Here is a 16,844-nt window from a genome sequence, read left to right as displayed (position 1 = left end):
AACATTTATGCTTAGAGGGAAATTTACAATATCTGATCTGCATCAACCATTTTTTTACTTATCATGTGCAAAGTGTAGTAAAACTACTGGATACGAGAAAGATGAAGAGTTCTTATGCTATAATTGCAAAGAATTAACAACCGCACAACCAAGGTAAATATTTATCATGATATTTTAAAATTAACAATTTTTACATTATAATTATAATATACTATTTCGTAATACGGAAGAGAAATAACTTATTTATTATTTATAGATCTCGTGTCTATTTGGAAGCATTCGATGACAGTGGCTCGATTGCAGTAGTGGCCTTCGAACCTACAGTTGAACGAATTCTTGATTGTACAACAACAGATATTGTACAACATACAGAGCAGGTAAAATTTATACTTTCAGACACATTTAACAAATTTAACAAATTATTTTTTTATATGTTTTTATCTTTACAGGAGGACCACTCGTACATAGAGAACATTACAAATAAAATCGAAGATAAAGAATGGACGATTGTTTTGAGTGCATCTATGAATGAATTTGGAAAACTGCGCCAAAACAAACTTAACGTATTATCTGTGAATGACATACCTGGAACAGCAGAATAGTTATTTCAAAAATTTTCTTTTAGACTTCCAGTTATTATAATGTATAATTATAAAGAATTCATATGTAATTATGAGATAGCTCATGCTTTTTATTTGTAATTATGATGATAATGCATTACCTTCAATAGTCACTTTTTTATGTATAATAAAACATTTTCTAATTATAAACATGTTTGTGCAAATTCATATGTTGTGATTATAAAAATTGTACAAATTATATATATAAATTATTTTTATAATCAATGTGAATCTTAAAATATAAATAAACTATTAGATTTTATAATTATATGTATGTATATTAAACTATTTTTTTGTATTACATATTCCCCAATTTCATAGATATTGTTTTTTAAATATTTTATCTTATTTTCACATTTGGGCACACGTGCAATGCACGTGTTTCCCTTTACTAGTATATATATAAACCCCAATGTATACACAGCTGCTCTTAATTACCAAAACATTTACCACTAGAAGTCAACAGACAACAATACTGATGAGTGGTGAATAGACAAAGTTCAATGTTGCTTGGTTATCCAAAATTAATACGGAAAAGAAAAAGAACAAAACCAGGGCGGTTTCCCGGCCCTTCAAATCTAACGCACGTATGCATGAACCTCATTTTGTGTGCTCGTGTAAATTTATAGACGTAGCCGTTTCCGAATTAGACAAGAATATTAACTATCTTCTTCAACTTCCGATTAAACATGCAACTTTATTAGCTAAATTCCAAAACATTTCTGTACGTGTCTTTGTCTGCGTGTATGTGCAGTATCATGTGTGTGAGAGAGATAAAAAGGGATGGGGTTGCAGGATCAGAGAGGGAGTAGTGGACAAAGATGATCAGGATTTAAATAAAGTAAACTAATGAGTGGGTCATTAGATAGCACGCACCAATGCTCGGTGTGAGCTTTGCATGTCGGATCAGCACCGACACCGATGGCCAGAACTTTACTAGTCCTCTGATCTTTTAACTCTCTCGTCTTTGCATGTGGAGTAGATTCTCTCTCACCACACATCGACTCGAAGGTAGAGATATTTTTTATTATTTCAATTCAATTTAACATTTAAACATAATCTTATTCAATTAGAAGTGTACATGTCCCTAAATTTCCATAGACATTTCTTAACCTTATAGGGTTATAGGGTTAAAGAAAGGTTTTTTTTATTTTTTGAATCAAGGGTTAAAATGTTGGTTTTGTTGTAAAGCTTATATATTTATAGGCCGGTTTGATCAACGTACGAAATGCATGAATTAAGCTCCAAAATTCCCGGCGGCCTCTGATCATTTGCTGCGGGGTTTTACAACCCCTTTTGGTTTCTTAACCAAACCTATCTAATAATAGAGCGTAATGGCAATGAATTCTCTTCATACATTCGTTAAAAGCGCCTTTAAACCATCAAATGAATTTGTCTTTTTGTACTTTTTGATTTTTTTTCAGAACTTTTGATGAGCTTTTTCTGTCTTTTTGTACTTGAACGGCTTTTCGTAGACTGCATGCCTACCTTTTTACTTATTTTCCGCCTGAGCATCGATTTACTGAAATGCACATCATCACCATCTCTTTGTATTTAACTGGACTTGAGAATCTCTGCGAAATTAAGCTATCATTTATATAGAAAATTATAGAGATGATATTTGTAATTTTAAGGTAGAGAAATTCTGTACACTCAAGTGAATAATTTTATGATTGAAATGAAAAATTTATTTTTAACGATGATCAACGTCACTCTCTTTTAAAAAATATATACGCAGAATTTACATACTAACGTTTGCTTTTTACCCGATGGATGCCAGAGCAGAGCACGAAACGCTCATGATAAACAGTCGTACATAAAATATATATATATATATATACACAAGCAATAAATGCGCGCGACATGATATTACTAGCACGAGCAGATTTGATTGAAAGGCGTTCCCGGAGGTTGATAGAGGTTATATTATATTATTTAGCAGGTAAAGCAGTACTACAATATTATTATTTGTTACATTTTAAGATTAAATTGAGTTAAATTGAATTGTGATAAAAGTTAAATAAAATATTAATTTTTAATATATATTATTATTATTTTAAAATTTAAAAAATTAAATTATTTATTATATTTTATATTAAATTTTAAAAAAATTATAATAATTAAATAAAATAATTTAGATGAATTTGAGATACAAACCCAGGGTGTAAGTCATCAACTACCAAGATAGCCCCAATTAGTGATGATGACGACGATGATGATGTTGGAGGAACATGAGGACAAGAAATATATATGGCGAGCGGTGTGAGAACATGTGCTATATACGTGTGATCATAAATACATATCATGTAATCGATCACTATATTTGAATGGATTAATTAGTCTTATAAGCTCAACGTACGATTAAAAACGTTTTTGTTTAACATGATATATCAAATATCTCAAATATTTATAAAAATCTAGAATTGAAGATATTTAATAAATTAATTAAACAAAGCTCAAATATTTCAATGAATTATTCTTATGATTATAAACATTTCAGTACGTAAAGCAAGTAGTAATTAATTGAAGGCAGGCAGACTTGTAACAAGATTAGATAGTAGGCCTAATTACAATTATTGGAATAATTAGAGATCTACACTAAACCCTAGAATTTGATCTCGGTTTAATTTGCATGTAAATTTAAAACTTGGATTTTAATTATATCGGTGTGATCCAAATTCCTATAACCTAATTAATAGTATAACAATACGAACTGATCAGTACTAGAAGCTGGCCGGCTTATTATAAACATGAGCAAAAATTAAGCATAAAAAATACGACTTGTGCATAAAACTCTACAGACAAACACAAGAAAGAGATTACCCCATGCGCATTATTATATTTTTCTTCTCTTTATTTTTTATTTTTTGGCTAAATTACCGGCCTATATATCCAATTGATCACGGGGGCCGGGGTTTTTCAATTTCTCTCCCGTGAAAAAGCGTTCCAAGTAGAGTACCTCACGTGAGTACTTCTATGTTAGAGCTTTATTGAAACGTGAATGCCAGGAGCACATATCTAGCTGTATACGAACTCAGGACTTGATAAGCCGGCCAGCTTCTAGTACTGAACTTCTAGAATCTAGATTGCAGACGATCATGCATGATGCTCATCTGATCATGAGTAAAAATTCTTGGATTTTGAATTCAGTTTGTAGCACTACTACTGATCTCTGAGATCGATCTTTTAATATTGCTAGCTAGCTTGTTCATGGTCATGGTCAGTGCTATATATATATAATTCTTCTCAACCAAATTATAGACATAGATCACAAGCCCACTCATTAGCTATAATGAACGATTCACTATGTAGCTAGGGCTGAACGTAACTTCGTAAAAACTCATTGATTCGCTAGAATTAATATATATCTTTGCGAGCAAGCATGGGTCGATCGACCAAATAAAATTGTCCAGGCCGGGCGGGGGGACCCTGCTAAAAATCATGCCCAAGAAATTACGAAAATAAGTTTCACCACCACAACATATAATTGGTACAAGAACTAGCTAGCCTCCGCCCCTTTTTTTCACCGTTCTTTTGCATCGGACTGCCATGCACCAATAATGTAAGAGTTGCGTGCAAGTTTTGCGACTGTCCTGACAATTATTTAAGTTCTAGCGCGCTAGCTTTGTATTGTTCATGCAACAAATTCGACGGTGTAGAGTACCCTTCATTCATTCAAAAAAAAAAAAAAACCCTTTTAAAATCCAAATACTCGAAGATTTATATACAATAATAATAATAAATAATGACCCTCGAGTCAATCCAAAAGAGAGCGAGCCCAGATTGCTTAGTTTGCCCAAAATAACCTAGACTTGCAATTACTATCCCCACCACCGCATTCCATTCGAACTCTACGTGCCCTTCTCGACTTTCAAACACCCCAACCCCCTATTTATTCCTGCAACAACCTTTTTCCATTAGAATAATCCCACACTTGCTCCTACTCGGCCTAGTTTACCATCCATCAGGCCAATTAATATAGCCAGCCTGCGAGCAACCCAAATGACCAAGAGATCATCAGAATCCTCGATCTCCATAGAAATCTGGAATCGATGAACCGACTTTCCCCACTTCTCTAAATTAAGCTATATATATTATATATAAAAGCCCTTTGCTCTTGATCTCTGTCATCTCTGAGGGAAGATTCTAATTAAGCCCCCAGCATCATGTATTCCTTTCCATGGTCCTTTTGCCTCTCTTCGTCCTGGGGTGAATCGGCTTGTACTTTGAGTAGTGCACAAGTATTTCGGTTTTAATGCAAAAGTGTGACGAAGTGATGGGGGACATGGTACTCTTCTCTTATCTTCCTCCACCTTTTTATTTAATTGGGTTTCCGTTCTTGTCTTTCATTGCACAGGCGATTCCTGTTGCGGGTTTTGCCTATTTTATTATACTCAAGTAGATTTTCAACTTTTCTTTAGGGAGATGAGATGGACTGTTTATTATTAATTTTTAATGTATTTTAATCGTAGTCTCGACTGCGGTAGGTTCTGAGGCTATAAAAGAAGTCATGTTTGCTTTCAAGAGTCAAGACTCAGTTCCAAAAACAAGAGCTACAAAAGGGCAACTTCTTGTTGTTTCTCTCTTCTAGTTCGCTGCTAATTAATTAGATTACCAGCTTTCGTTTCGACCATCCTCGTCATAATTTTCATTACAATCATCGTCGTCATGGCTTCATCTAATAGACACTGGCCTAGCATGTTCAAGTCCAAGCCTTGCAACACCCACCACCAATGGCAGCATGACATCAACTCATCTCTTATGTCAAGTGGATGCAACAGAGCTTCTTATACTTCAGGTAATAACACGTACAATTTGCACTTAGCTAAACAACCATGACTTAAAAGCTCAACATTTTCCTTCTGTTTTCTTGCTCCTTGACAATTTACTACTGTAGATCTCGGACGCTGGGCCCTCAACCTTGCACCCCTCAAACCAAATACTAAACCAAAGTCATGAATCTGTCATTATTCATATCTACAGTCCATCTTGTAATAGTAATAGTTCGAAGTTCACAAATAAAATTATGGCTTTCAAAGAGATAGAGATTTCTCTTTCTTAGTTAGCCATGACAGATGGATAAGAAAAATTACATCCTAAATTTGAAAAAGTCTTCAGATTTTGAAGTTGAAGGCAAATGAGAAGTTAATGGATTTATATTTTATGTTCTAAAACTCTCATCCAATTTATGACGAGAAAAGATAACGCTTCATTAATTATGATGGAATGGGAGGACGCATTATGTTTTTACTAGTAATATGAACTTTTCTACCAATAGTGATTAACTTACTTGCTGAAAAATAAGACCCGAGAGTAGAGAGAGCTCTCATGAATGGATTCTTGCTAGTAGATCATTTGTCTGCATTTTTCCGACAGCTGGGTGTGAAGAGCGGAGTCCGGAGCCAAAGCCAAGATGGAATCCAAAACCGGAGCAAATTCGAATACTAGAAGCAATTTTCAACTCTGGCATGGTGAACCCTCCAAGAGACGAGATCAGAAAGATCAGAGCTCAACTGCAAGAATATGGTCAAGTAGGTGATGCCAACGTCTTCTACTGGTTCCAGAACCGAAAATCAAGAAGTAAACACAAGCTCCGCCATCTACAAAACTCAAAAAACCAGCCCCAGCAAAGCCAGAACGACCCTCCAATTAAATCCCTTGCTGCCACCACTACTCCTTCATCCTCGTCATCTTCTTCCGAAAAATCATCCCCTAAAGCACTCCAGAAGACCAACTCCATAACCTTTCCAAATGTTACGGATGTTTCGCATTCCCCAACGGCCTCAGTGAATCATACCTATTTTCAATCCCAAGGTGAAATTTTACCCGACCCTTTCTTCTTCCCGGTGCAAGAGACCGGAGGGGTGCACCAAAACGGCGGAACGTCTAGTTTCACTCAAGCGTTTTGCTTTCCTGAACTACCAAATGTGGCTCAGGTTCCTGAACACACTATTGGGCCCTGCGCGAGTCTCTTGCTCAGTGAAATAATGAACAATGGGGATTCAAGGAAAGATCAAGAAGATCAGAAAGTCGTGAAAATCCATCTCCAGCAGAATTACATCGTGACAACTCATCCAACTAGTCACACTAGTATTGTCCCTCCGTCTATAGCTACCACTACTGGTGCTGGTACAGATTACGTTCCCCACCCCATCAGTCAAATTCAAGGTAAAAAGTTGAAACTTCAAATCTGTTTGGATAATACATGATGTTATACACAAATATCACTCTTCACTTGATTATCATTTCCATGATGGGAAATGATCAGTGAAAAATGACATTTTGCAAATGGTATAACACGAAATTGAAAGCTAAGTTACTCCCCCGGAATACTATATGATTGTCCTTGTTAATACGAAATATACAAGCTTATCCAAGAAGGTCCACCGACATTACATGGACGTGATTGATGTACGCATGAAATCTGTGGCATTATTTGTTTTAAAAGTTTAAACGGGGTGAGAAGAGTGGTAGATTTTATTATTTATTTTATGTATATATACGGTGACGTACATGTTTGTCACGTTAGAGTCATGTACATGAGGATCATTTCGACTATTGGATCCGGGATTTGCGATCTGTGTCTAGATGGACGTGTGCATGGCTTGACATTAGTCCCTCTCGGTTGACTAATGCGTCCGTTTTGACATATATACTAATTTGAGAAGAGGATTATGTACTGGCAGGTGTTGGGGAATTGGGCGCAACGGCCACTGGTGGCCCTTCAAAATCAACGGTGTTCATTAACGAGGTAGCCTTCGAGGTGGCCGCGATGCCCTTCAACGTGCGCGAGGCTTTTGGCAATGAGACTGTGCTAATTCACTCCTCAGGTCAGCCCGTTCGCACCAACGAGTGGGGTGTCACTCTCCAGCCGCTCCAGCACGGTTCATTCTATTATCTGGTGCGTAACCAAAGATTTAAATTAATGATGGTTATTACTTATTAGGGTCAATAAGAACAAAGAAATTAGATTGAGGACAGCTTGGTGTCGAAGGTTTGACTTTATTGTGTGTGAACTGTACGTGAAAACTTGTCGCATTAATGCGGCTTTTTCTTGGGTTGCAGATTTAGGATTCAGAAGCGTGGAAGCTGAAGAGATCTGGGCTAGTTGGCTTGCTTTGGTTCCTGTGCTTGTCTTTGTTTCATTTGTCTGTTGTTTCTCCTTTCTTTGTTAGGGTTGAAATTTAGGCCTTGTAACTGATCTGATCATCATCAGTTAGGGTTCTAATCATTCTTGGATATTATGGAACTTAACTGTGGAGCAATGCGTTATATATGCTTCTCTGTCAAAGCAATATATATGGAATATGCTCTGGATCTTCAATCCTGAATATATCATGAGATGGCGGTGTAGAGGTGCAAGTTTGACTATTCTATATATAGGAACTAGATACCTTAACTACGCATATATACACGTATGCGTACGTAGTATGAATCATGCGCAGTTACTGTGTAGTTTCGTCCAATTGAGGTGATATCATTCTCATAAATTCCGCCTTCTTTTGGGTTTTATAACTTGCTTATTCTTGAAGACTTCCAAAACAGAAATGCTATTGTCACCCTCCTTCCAAAATACAAACCGGTTTTTAAGCATTTGTTACAGTACTACTCTTATACCAGTCAACTGATTTCAGGTAAACCTGCCATGCACTTTTTTTTAAGGAGAAAGCTAGGGGGCTGGCGCTGAATGTTCAATTTTTACAATGCCCATATAATGTCGATATATATATATATATAGATATATATTATTGTGTGTGTGCACGCGTGTGTGGTGCATGGGGAGTAGATTTCGTTATTTCTTACATAAGATTTTTTTTTTTAAAACACGCATCTTGCATGCATGAAAATTGAAAAGGCAATGGTCGGGAGGACATTTGAAGAATTCACTAATTTTATGTAGTTTTAAAATTCATATGGACAAGTTAGACGCAAAGCTAGCTGGATTTATATTCCATGAGTTCTCTCGAAACTCCTTTATGCATGGGAGGTAGCGGATCGAGGTAAAATCGTACCTCATGCATGGTAATCATACAGATCCGAAATGATCATGTAATTGCATTGCAGTTATATAATACTATCCAGTCATCTGGTCCTGCTTTTAATTTATATTCATTATCACCGGTTTCAGCTATTTGGTCATGATATTTTCATTATTTCCAGTTCCAGCCATCTGGTCCTATTATTTTCATTCCCATAACTTCCAGTTACCTGGTCTTCAATATATATATATATATATATAATTAATTATTATGTAGGCCTTAGAATAAATACGTTTGGTATTTGCGTGCATGTGTGCTTATTAAAATATATAGTTATTTCAATGTGCAAATATATAATATCATACTCTATTCTTTCTACTATATATATATATATAGATGAAATTTATAGTAGCGCGCAGTACGTATTTTGATAGAAAAAAAGAACTACCAGCTGGGCTCCAAAAAGTGAGCCAAATTTTAAAATAATAATAATAATAATAATAAGCCGGAGTTTGGAAAAGGAAAATTGTGGTGGCCTAAAAAGCTCATACGTACCATCGAACGTGGGATGCAAGAAGTGTCAAATAGCATTGGGTCCAGTAAAACTCAACGAAAGCCAGTAAAGTGTTTGACTTGATTTAGTTTTCCTGCATGGTGTCTCCTCAAATCAATTGCTGTCAAAAAGAATGCAAAGCGCAAGAACCAATCCCATCGTATATAGTATAAATTTTCAAAGCAATGCATGGCCCGCCTGGCAATTAATAATATCATCTTCTTTGATCAATCAATAATAAACGGGGTTCCTGTGTTTTCTTCAGCAACCAAGAGATAAAAGGCCGACCCCACCAATCTGAGGAGGGTTTTCGAAGAGATCTAGCTCAGGCAGGTGGACCCCGGTCCATACTCATACGTCTCTTTCCTAATCTCTCACTCTATATCATTGATTTGCAGGTATGTCTAAGATCAGATCGTAAGAATGTCAACTGGCATGGGTTAATTTTCGACAACCAGTAAGAAGATATTAGTACTATATATATCATATTAAACCCGTACATCTATAATAGAATTCAAAATTCTTGCAAAAATGTTTACACCAGTGGATGACTCAATCAGAGCGTGCCTTGAAACCAAAAACTTCTTTACTCCTAAAAAGATCTTAATTTTCTGACTACTCCAAGGTAAAATCATTTAGAAAAACTGTTTACTATCATCCAGTACTTAAATTGTAAGTTGTTCGTACTCCAAGTACTTATGTATAGACAGTTCTTTACGTTGGCAGGGGGCCAAGGGGTGAAAGATCAGACCAGTGACAATGGTAAAAAGTATGTTTAATCTTCCAAACAGGTTGGTAGGGACTCTTGCAGAAATAAAGGAGAAGATTATTAAAGTAATATATATATATATATATATATATATATATATATATATATGATAGGAAATATAATATAATTTAAAAGAAGAGGGAGAAGATCATGTGAGAAAGATCATTGAGTTGAATACAAAGCATAAATTTTTATTTTTAGCAAAATTACCTGGATATGAGATAAGTTTATATATATTTTAATCATTATAAAAATTAAATAATTTGATTTGATAATTAAGAAAACTAAAGCAAATTAATAATCAATTCAATTCTTAATATTAATAAATGAAAAGTAAAAAGTAGTAAGTATCATTATTCTTAAATAAAGGATGTTTAAACAAGGAGTGAATGTATGTTTTCATATACTCAGTACGTGTATATGTATAATATACAATTTTAAACCAAATAGTTATATATTAATAATTTAAAACAAAAATTGAATGATTTTGTAAAAGTCTATAAAGTGCTTTACGAAGCGACTGATGGATCTCTTAAAAAGAAATAAACTAATAAATGAAGTGACTGATGAAGGTACAGACCATAAGCTTGAAGTTGACGTGTCTTCTTAAGGGAGGTTGTATATGGTCAAAGACTGGCTCTTTCCACCTGTCGATGGTCGATGGATGATATCTGCTAGATCTGCAACCCTAATGCATTTACAAATGGACGCTGCTACGTCCACAGGTGAAGGCCAGCGAACAGAGTGAATGTGTGTTTTTTTTTTTTTCTTTTTCTTTTTTTTCATACATTTTTTTATATCTTTGAATAAAAATAAAAATTTACACCATCATTTAAAAATATTTATTTAATCACTAAGTGAAAAAAATAATAATAAAAAAATAAAAAACGAATCGGTGGCTGCTTTTGGTGGGCTTCATCTGTGGAGCAAGCATTTTCTTTTACAAATAGCCAAGTGGTAATTTCATGGTCGAAATTACTCTTTGGACACAGTCACACAGGTACTTCTGTCCTAACTATTGCCTTCTTCTCTGATTTCGCTGTCCTCTGTATAGCGTGTGAGATCTGTTCCTTGCTTTGATAACCAGTACTTAACTGAGCCGAAAAAGTTAAAATGAAATAAAGGAAACAGGAAAATATAACCAAGAGAATATTAAAAAAAGAAAAAAAAAACCATGCATGATTCATTTGAATCGTACGTCTTATTAGTGCATAGGAACACTTTAACCTAATTTTGTCTCATGTATTTTATGCATGCATGCATATATATATATATATATATTATATATATTTATAATAGACGTTATGGATCTCACTGGCCTGCAGCTAGCGTAAAGGGTTGAACTCACGCAAATAAATTGCTAGCTATAACACATTCGTGCAATTTGGCTGTAACTCGGATCCCTCTAATGCTGCCAAGTCTCCATAGTCCAACCATTATCTTGCCTGCTGCTGCAGGAATCAGAAGAACTGACCTAAAACGGAAAAGTACTAACGTTTCAAGACTATGAGCATGAGTTGTTCAGAAACTGAGTACCACGTACATCAAATGAAAAACCAAGACCTGAAAAATATATGAGCTAAGAGTGGTTATTGACGAGGTCAACTTTGGTTGAGTGGTGCAGATTATTAACGTGCATACTGGTGCGAACAGTGATCGCTCTGCTATATATAGTCGGATTTGATTGAGCGATTTGGATATATCAGAGGAAGTCTGCCAAAAATTCCTCAGCGCATCACACCCATACTGTGTTTTGCATGAACCATCACGTATGATAATCATGACCACAACGACCCCCAAACAAAACCAAAAGAATCCTCCTTCCTCTCTCAGTAATGAGTAACAGGCCTTTGGAATTCCCGACGAAGAAGATAGTTTCAGACATGGCGATGGATGTTTGGAGTACTGGAAGCAGTTGCGTGGCATGTGCTCAGTGGTGCATGTCCATCTGCGCGTGTGCTCCCATGAAGGGATTAGGTATTGGAACAGTCACCTTGATGGGATTGTTCTTGTCGTTCTGATTCGAGGACATTATATATATTTGATCTGTTTTGATGTGTTATTTTTTTTGGAGAAAATATTTATATCAGCTTATCGTTGATTGCAGTCGCATTACACTTAATATTTTAGGTTAAAAAAAAAAAAAAAAGATGTCACATACCTGGTACGTGGAGAGTGCAGACTGATGTATATTCGGCCTTTTTTTTTTTTTTTTTTTTTTTTTTTCGGCTTTTGGAGCATATGTTTATGGTAAAAAGAGCTAGCCAAGGGGATAAAATGAAAAGAAAGCTACACTAGAAATTATCTCGAGAAGCTATTTTTTTATATAAAATATATATTTAATAAAAAATAAATAATATGGAAAACCTTTTTTAAATAAGTAATGTACTTATAAACCACGTACTCATTTTAGTCTCATCCTATTACCTAAAATGTATGTAGCACTCTCACCATCTTAAAATCATCCTTTAATTTATTTTTTTTAAAATGTATATGTTAATAAACAGTGTCACCTTTTTTGGAAGGGCTTTTTTTTTTTTTTTTTTTGGTAATTTTGTGCTTTTTTTTATATAACATAATTTTGTGCATTATTAATTCGTTTTTCAGAAATTTTAAATTTAGGTTAATTATGTATGAGTCCTAGAAAAAATGTCATTAAGGTATGACCAATGTACACCTGTACTGTTAGGTTAAAATGGAGATGGGGAGTGACTCAAGCCCATATCGTTGGATAAGTTATTAACCCAAACGATTGGGCAAAGTTTTGGGCCTCGCTAGTCATTACAGGTTCTTCAAGAACTTGAGTGGCTGAATAATGTCTGAACATGTCGGTCGGGGATGGCAATAGTCTTTTTGCAGTTATATTCTTACGTCAATAGGTTTTCAGATTAGTAATTAGAAGTATAGTAGTTTAAGAATGTTCCAAGGCCCCCATAATGAATATCTGTGTCAATTTCTTGCGTCAATAGATTTTTGGATTGGTAATTAAAAGTTGAGCAATTTAAGAATGTTCCAAACCCCCAATAATGAATATCTGGTTTGTGTCGCGTTGTTTGCAGAATTGGATGGCTTGTTTTTTTCTCAACAAGCATGCATTATATATATAACGTAACTAAGAAAATAATAGTGTTCAAGATGGATTCTTTCCACTGTCTATATATAGAATACAAGTATGGATACTATCAAGGGTATACGACCAAAAAGTAATTTAGTTGCTGACCATTGCGCCACTTAGTGCGCTCATCGGTTTTGTGATCGGTGAATTTTTGTGACCCTCCAATTTCTATTATAGCATCTATAACAATTTGAGCATCGCCTTCCAAGGTTGAGGGTCTTTCTTGCAGTAGATTTGTCATTTGTGTAGCTAGGAGAGCTGCTGAAGCTTTTGCAAAAGTTGGATTTATGCTTGGGATCTTAGAGGTCCAAACCTCCACAAGTTTTCCTTCTAAGTCTTGGCATATAGCTGAAGAGGTTGAGAAGGAATCCAAAAAAAGGCCTCGGGATCCAGCTTAGATTTTGGAGGACTTTTGCCTTTTGTTCCCATGCTTGTTTATAAGCTTGGTACGTTGTTCCTAACTAGATTGAATCCTTTTTGGGTATAGGGATGAGTGATTATGAACAATATCATTTCTTTTCCTTCACATGAAGTCCATATCTATCACTACAAATAGTTAGAATAAATGTGTTTTTGATTTTGTCAAGCCAAGTTTCGAAGCATGGTTGATTACCAGTTGTATCCATTCATTCATGGTGTTGATGAGTGGTGATGCCAAGTTCAGATGCCAAGTTCAGATGCCAATTACTTTGTTTCCATAATATTCGTACCATAGGGCATTGAGCAAATAGATGAAGCAACGTTTCTTTTGTCTGGTTACACAAAGGACAATTTTCTTATGGAAAGTTAGGGATGATGTTGCTCAGCTTATCCATTGTTGGAAGTATGTCCCATGTTGCTTTCTAGAGCTAAAGCTTATGTCGATCATGAATTTTCAACCTTCAAAGGTTTTTGAAGTTGGATGCTTGGAAGCTTTGAAGAATGGTAAGGCCTAATTTTTTTGCCGCGAGGTGGTAGGCTAATTTGATTGAGAATTTCCCATTGTGTTTGGGAGTCATATCTTTGACTGCATTGAGCAAGAGGGATTTTTTGAATTTGTGCAATGCTTTCATGTTCAAACAGTGTAAGCATTTTCTCAATGTTCTAGGAGTGAGGGTTATTGGTTATGATGTCAAAGACTTTAAAAAGGGGTAGGGCTAAGCAAAACTTCGAAAATCTAACTCCGCTCTGGCTCCACTCCGACTCCGATAAGTCAGAGTCGGAGTCGGAGTTTTTTTAACCAAAAAAGTCGAAGTCAGAGGTGGCAATGTACCGACTCCAACTCAGCTCCGACTCCGACTCCAATTGTCCAACTCCGATATTGTACATATTTTATAAAAATATATGTATTTTTTATATATTAATCATATTTATTTTATATAACTATAACTTATATAGTTAATTAAATTCAATAATATACTAGTATGAGCAAATTATTATAAAATAATATGCTTATACTATAATATAAATAGACTAAATTCACTAAGAATAGTTTAGTATATGTAAACATCATACCATTAACTATTACTACCATGTAACACTAATGTATAATAATAACTAATGTATAATAACATGTAATACTAATATATAATAACTAATGTATGATAACATTTAATCCTAATGTATTGTGTATAAACACAAATATATAAATTTATAATAACATATAATACTAATATATAATAACTAAAGTATAATAACATGTATTAGTAATGTATAATAATCAATGTATAATAACATGTAATACTAATATATAAACATTAACATATAATAATATGTATAATAGCAATAATTTGTACAATGATTTATTTTTTTCAATTTTGGTTATGTTTTAATAAAATTGAAATTGAAAAAATATATATATTTTTAAAAACTGAAATCTAGAAGCTCAAATCCGATTACTAAGAGCTCGAGATTGTCAAATTAAAATTTCAAATGGGCTGAGAAAAAAAGCCCAATAAAAAAGCTCAAATCCCACTTCGCTCTGAAAAGTCAGAGTCGAATTGAAAGCTATGCGAATTGGATTCGGAGGTAGGGCACTTTGACTTTGACATTGTCGGTGCTCAGCCCTAAAGAGGGGGTATACCTTGTTCATGTTCTGGATAGGCTTTGGCTTAAAATCTTCCATATCTGGTATCCAAGGTTCTGTCCATACGTTTACTCATAACCCATTGAAGATTTAGAAGCATAAGCCTTTTGCTATCAATTTCATTGTCTTTAGAAGTCCTTTCCATAACCATGAGTTAGATACTTTGTGAGTCAAACTCACAAACATAGCTGAGCTTAGGTATTTTTTTATAGGATCTTGTGCCATAAACCATTTTTTGCTTGGCTAAGTTCCCAACTTGTTATGACAAACCGATATTTTTTTTGCCAAATCATGCACTTATATTTGTATTTTTATTTTAGTTTAATTATAATTTCTAACCCATTGTTTGACTAGTTGGAGTCCTGAAGAGATTACTTGGGCCCATTAGCCTAGGCATCCAAGCCCACTTGAGTCCCAAAGGGCTATGTGGTATTAGGCCCAGGGAAGCGCAATTGCGAAATAGGTAAAACCCTAACTAGGGTTAGAACATGTGGTGCCAACCTGGGAAAAGGAAGAGGTTATTTTGCTCGATCTTTCCCTAAGACTCACATCATTTGAAACTTAGGGAAAAGAGTTTCTTGGTAAGCACCTCATCGCCAATTGGCAACCATGTAAGAGGGCTTCTAGAAGAAGCCAAAAGAAAATAGGAGTGTAGAAGGGTTAGCACATGCCCTTCTCACCAACTACTTGCTATGTGTTACACATGCACATCCCACCCACTAGATAAATGAACCTAGACGTGAAATGGGAAAGTGAGAGAATTAGGGTTTCGGTAACCCAAAAGATCCCCACATGTCTCCCACAAGATCTTGACAATTCCCAAAAATATTGTACAATGATTTGGGAAAGGAAGAGGCACCTGGGGCTACTACAAACTAGAGACATGAAATCCCAATAGGCCTTAGGATTTTGACCAAGAAAAGTGCACGCCAACCATGAAAAGCCACCACTATTTTTTGACACTTGTCACACATGAACTAGGAGCACGGGAATTTATAGAAGCATCTAATCAGGAGGGGCGTCTAGAACACAACAAATCCTAGTTCTTAGGAGTCTTGGCCACCACAAACCACAACTCTTTCCCACGCCACTTGTCATATATTGAGAGTTTCTAGGACAAACACTTGGGGAAGAGGAATAGAAGCATGGGAAAAAGGGAAAAGACGCATGGGGGATGTAAATGGTCTCACTTCCATGTTGCCAAGAGGCACTAGGATTTCAGTCAAAAGGCTTCATGCATACCCAAGAGAAGACGACCATAAATTTTCCAAGTGTCATGCATGCACCTAGGATGAAGATATTCTAGAAGAAGGTAAGGATAAGGGAGGAGGAAATTTGCATAGGGAAGCCACACACACGCAACCCCTAGATTCTAGAAGAAATCTTTGTGGGAATTGAGAAAGAGAGAGGGGCAGCTACCACATGCACATGCACACGCACACACACCACTTGCCACATGACAAGCATGCACACGCCCAACCCTAGATACTTGTTTAGGATTTCTGTAAAAAATATTTGTATGCGCCAAAGGTTCATTGAACCTAAACGCGTAGAATGAACACCAAAGGGACTCTAGGGTTTCGATTTTTGAGCATGAACATGCCACTTGTCATGCAAGCTTGTAGAGTCCTTTGATTTTCTAAAGAAAGCAATGATAATAAGGGGGAAATGAAGGGGTTTGGCCAAATGATGCAGGGCATGTCACATGGCACCCTAGCATAAGGTTCTTATGTTCCCAATGAG

At 35.5% G+C, this 16,844-nt stretch overlaps 1 protein-coding gene across 3 annotated transcripts; it reads left to right on the top strand.

Annotated features, from left to right (window-relative positions):
• The first annotated feature begins 4,529 nt into the window (after positions 1-4,529).
• On the top strand, positions 4,530-7,944 carry LOC121264301 (WUSCHEL-related homeobox 9-like). Of its 3 annotated transcripts, none has more exons than XM_041167425.1 (5): positions 4,530-4,908; positions 5,108-5,418; positions 5,997-6,788; positions 7,307-7,521; positions 7,686-7,944. In XM_041167425.1, the coding sequence occupies exons 2-5, from the start codon at positions 5,289-5,291 to the stop codon at positions 7,689-7,691; spliced, it is 1,143 nt and encodes a 380-aa protein (XP_041023359.1). In that variant the 5' UTR covers positions 4,530-4,908; positions 5,108-5,288; the 3' UTR covers positions 7,692-7,944. The 3 variants fall into 3 exon arrangements, with proteins under 3 accessions (XP_041023359.1, XP_041023358.1, XP_041023357.1); XM_041167424.1 differs by having other exon boundaries at positions 5,093-5,418; XM_041167423.1 differs by having other exon boundaries at positions 4,530-5,418.
• The last annotated feature ends 8,900 nt before the right edge of the window (positions 7,945-16,844 follow it).

Source organism: Juglans microcarpa x Juglans regia, chromosome 5D (assembly GCF_004785595.1).
Source record: "Juglans microcarpa x Juglans regia isolate MS1-56 chromosome 5D, Jm3101_v1.0, whole genome shotgun sequence".
Lineage (NCBI taxonomy): Eukaryota > Viridiplantae > Streptophyta > Magnoliopsida > Fagales > Juglandaceae > Juglans > Juglans microcarpa x Juglans regia.
This window is presented reverse-complemented; position numbering and strand designations above follow the sequence as displayed.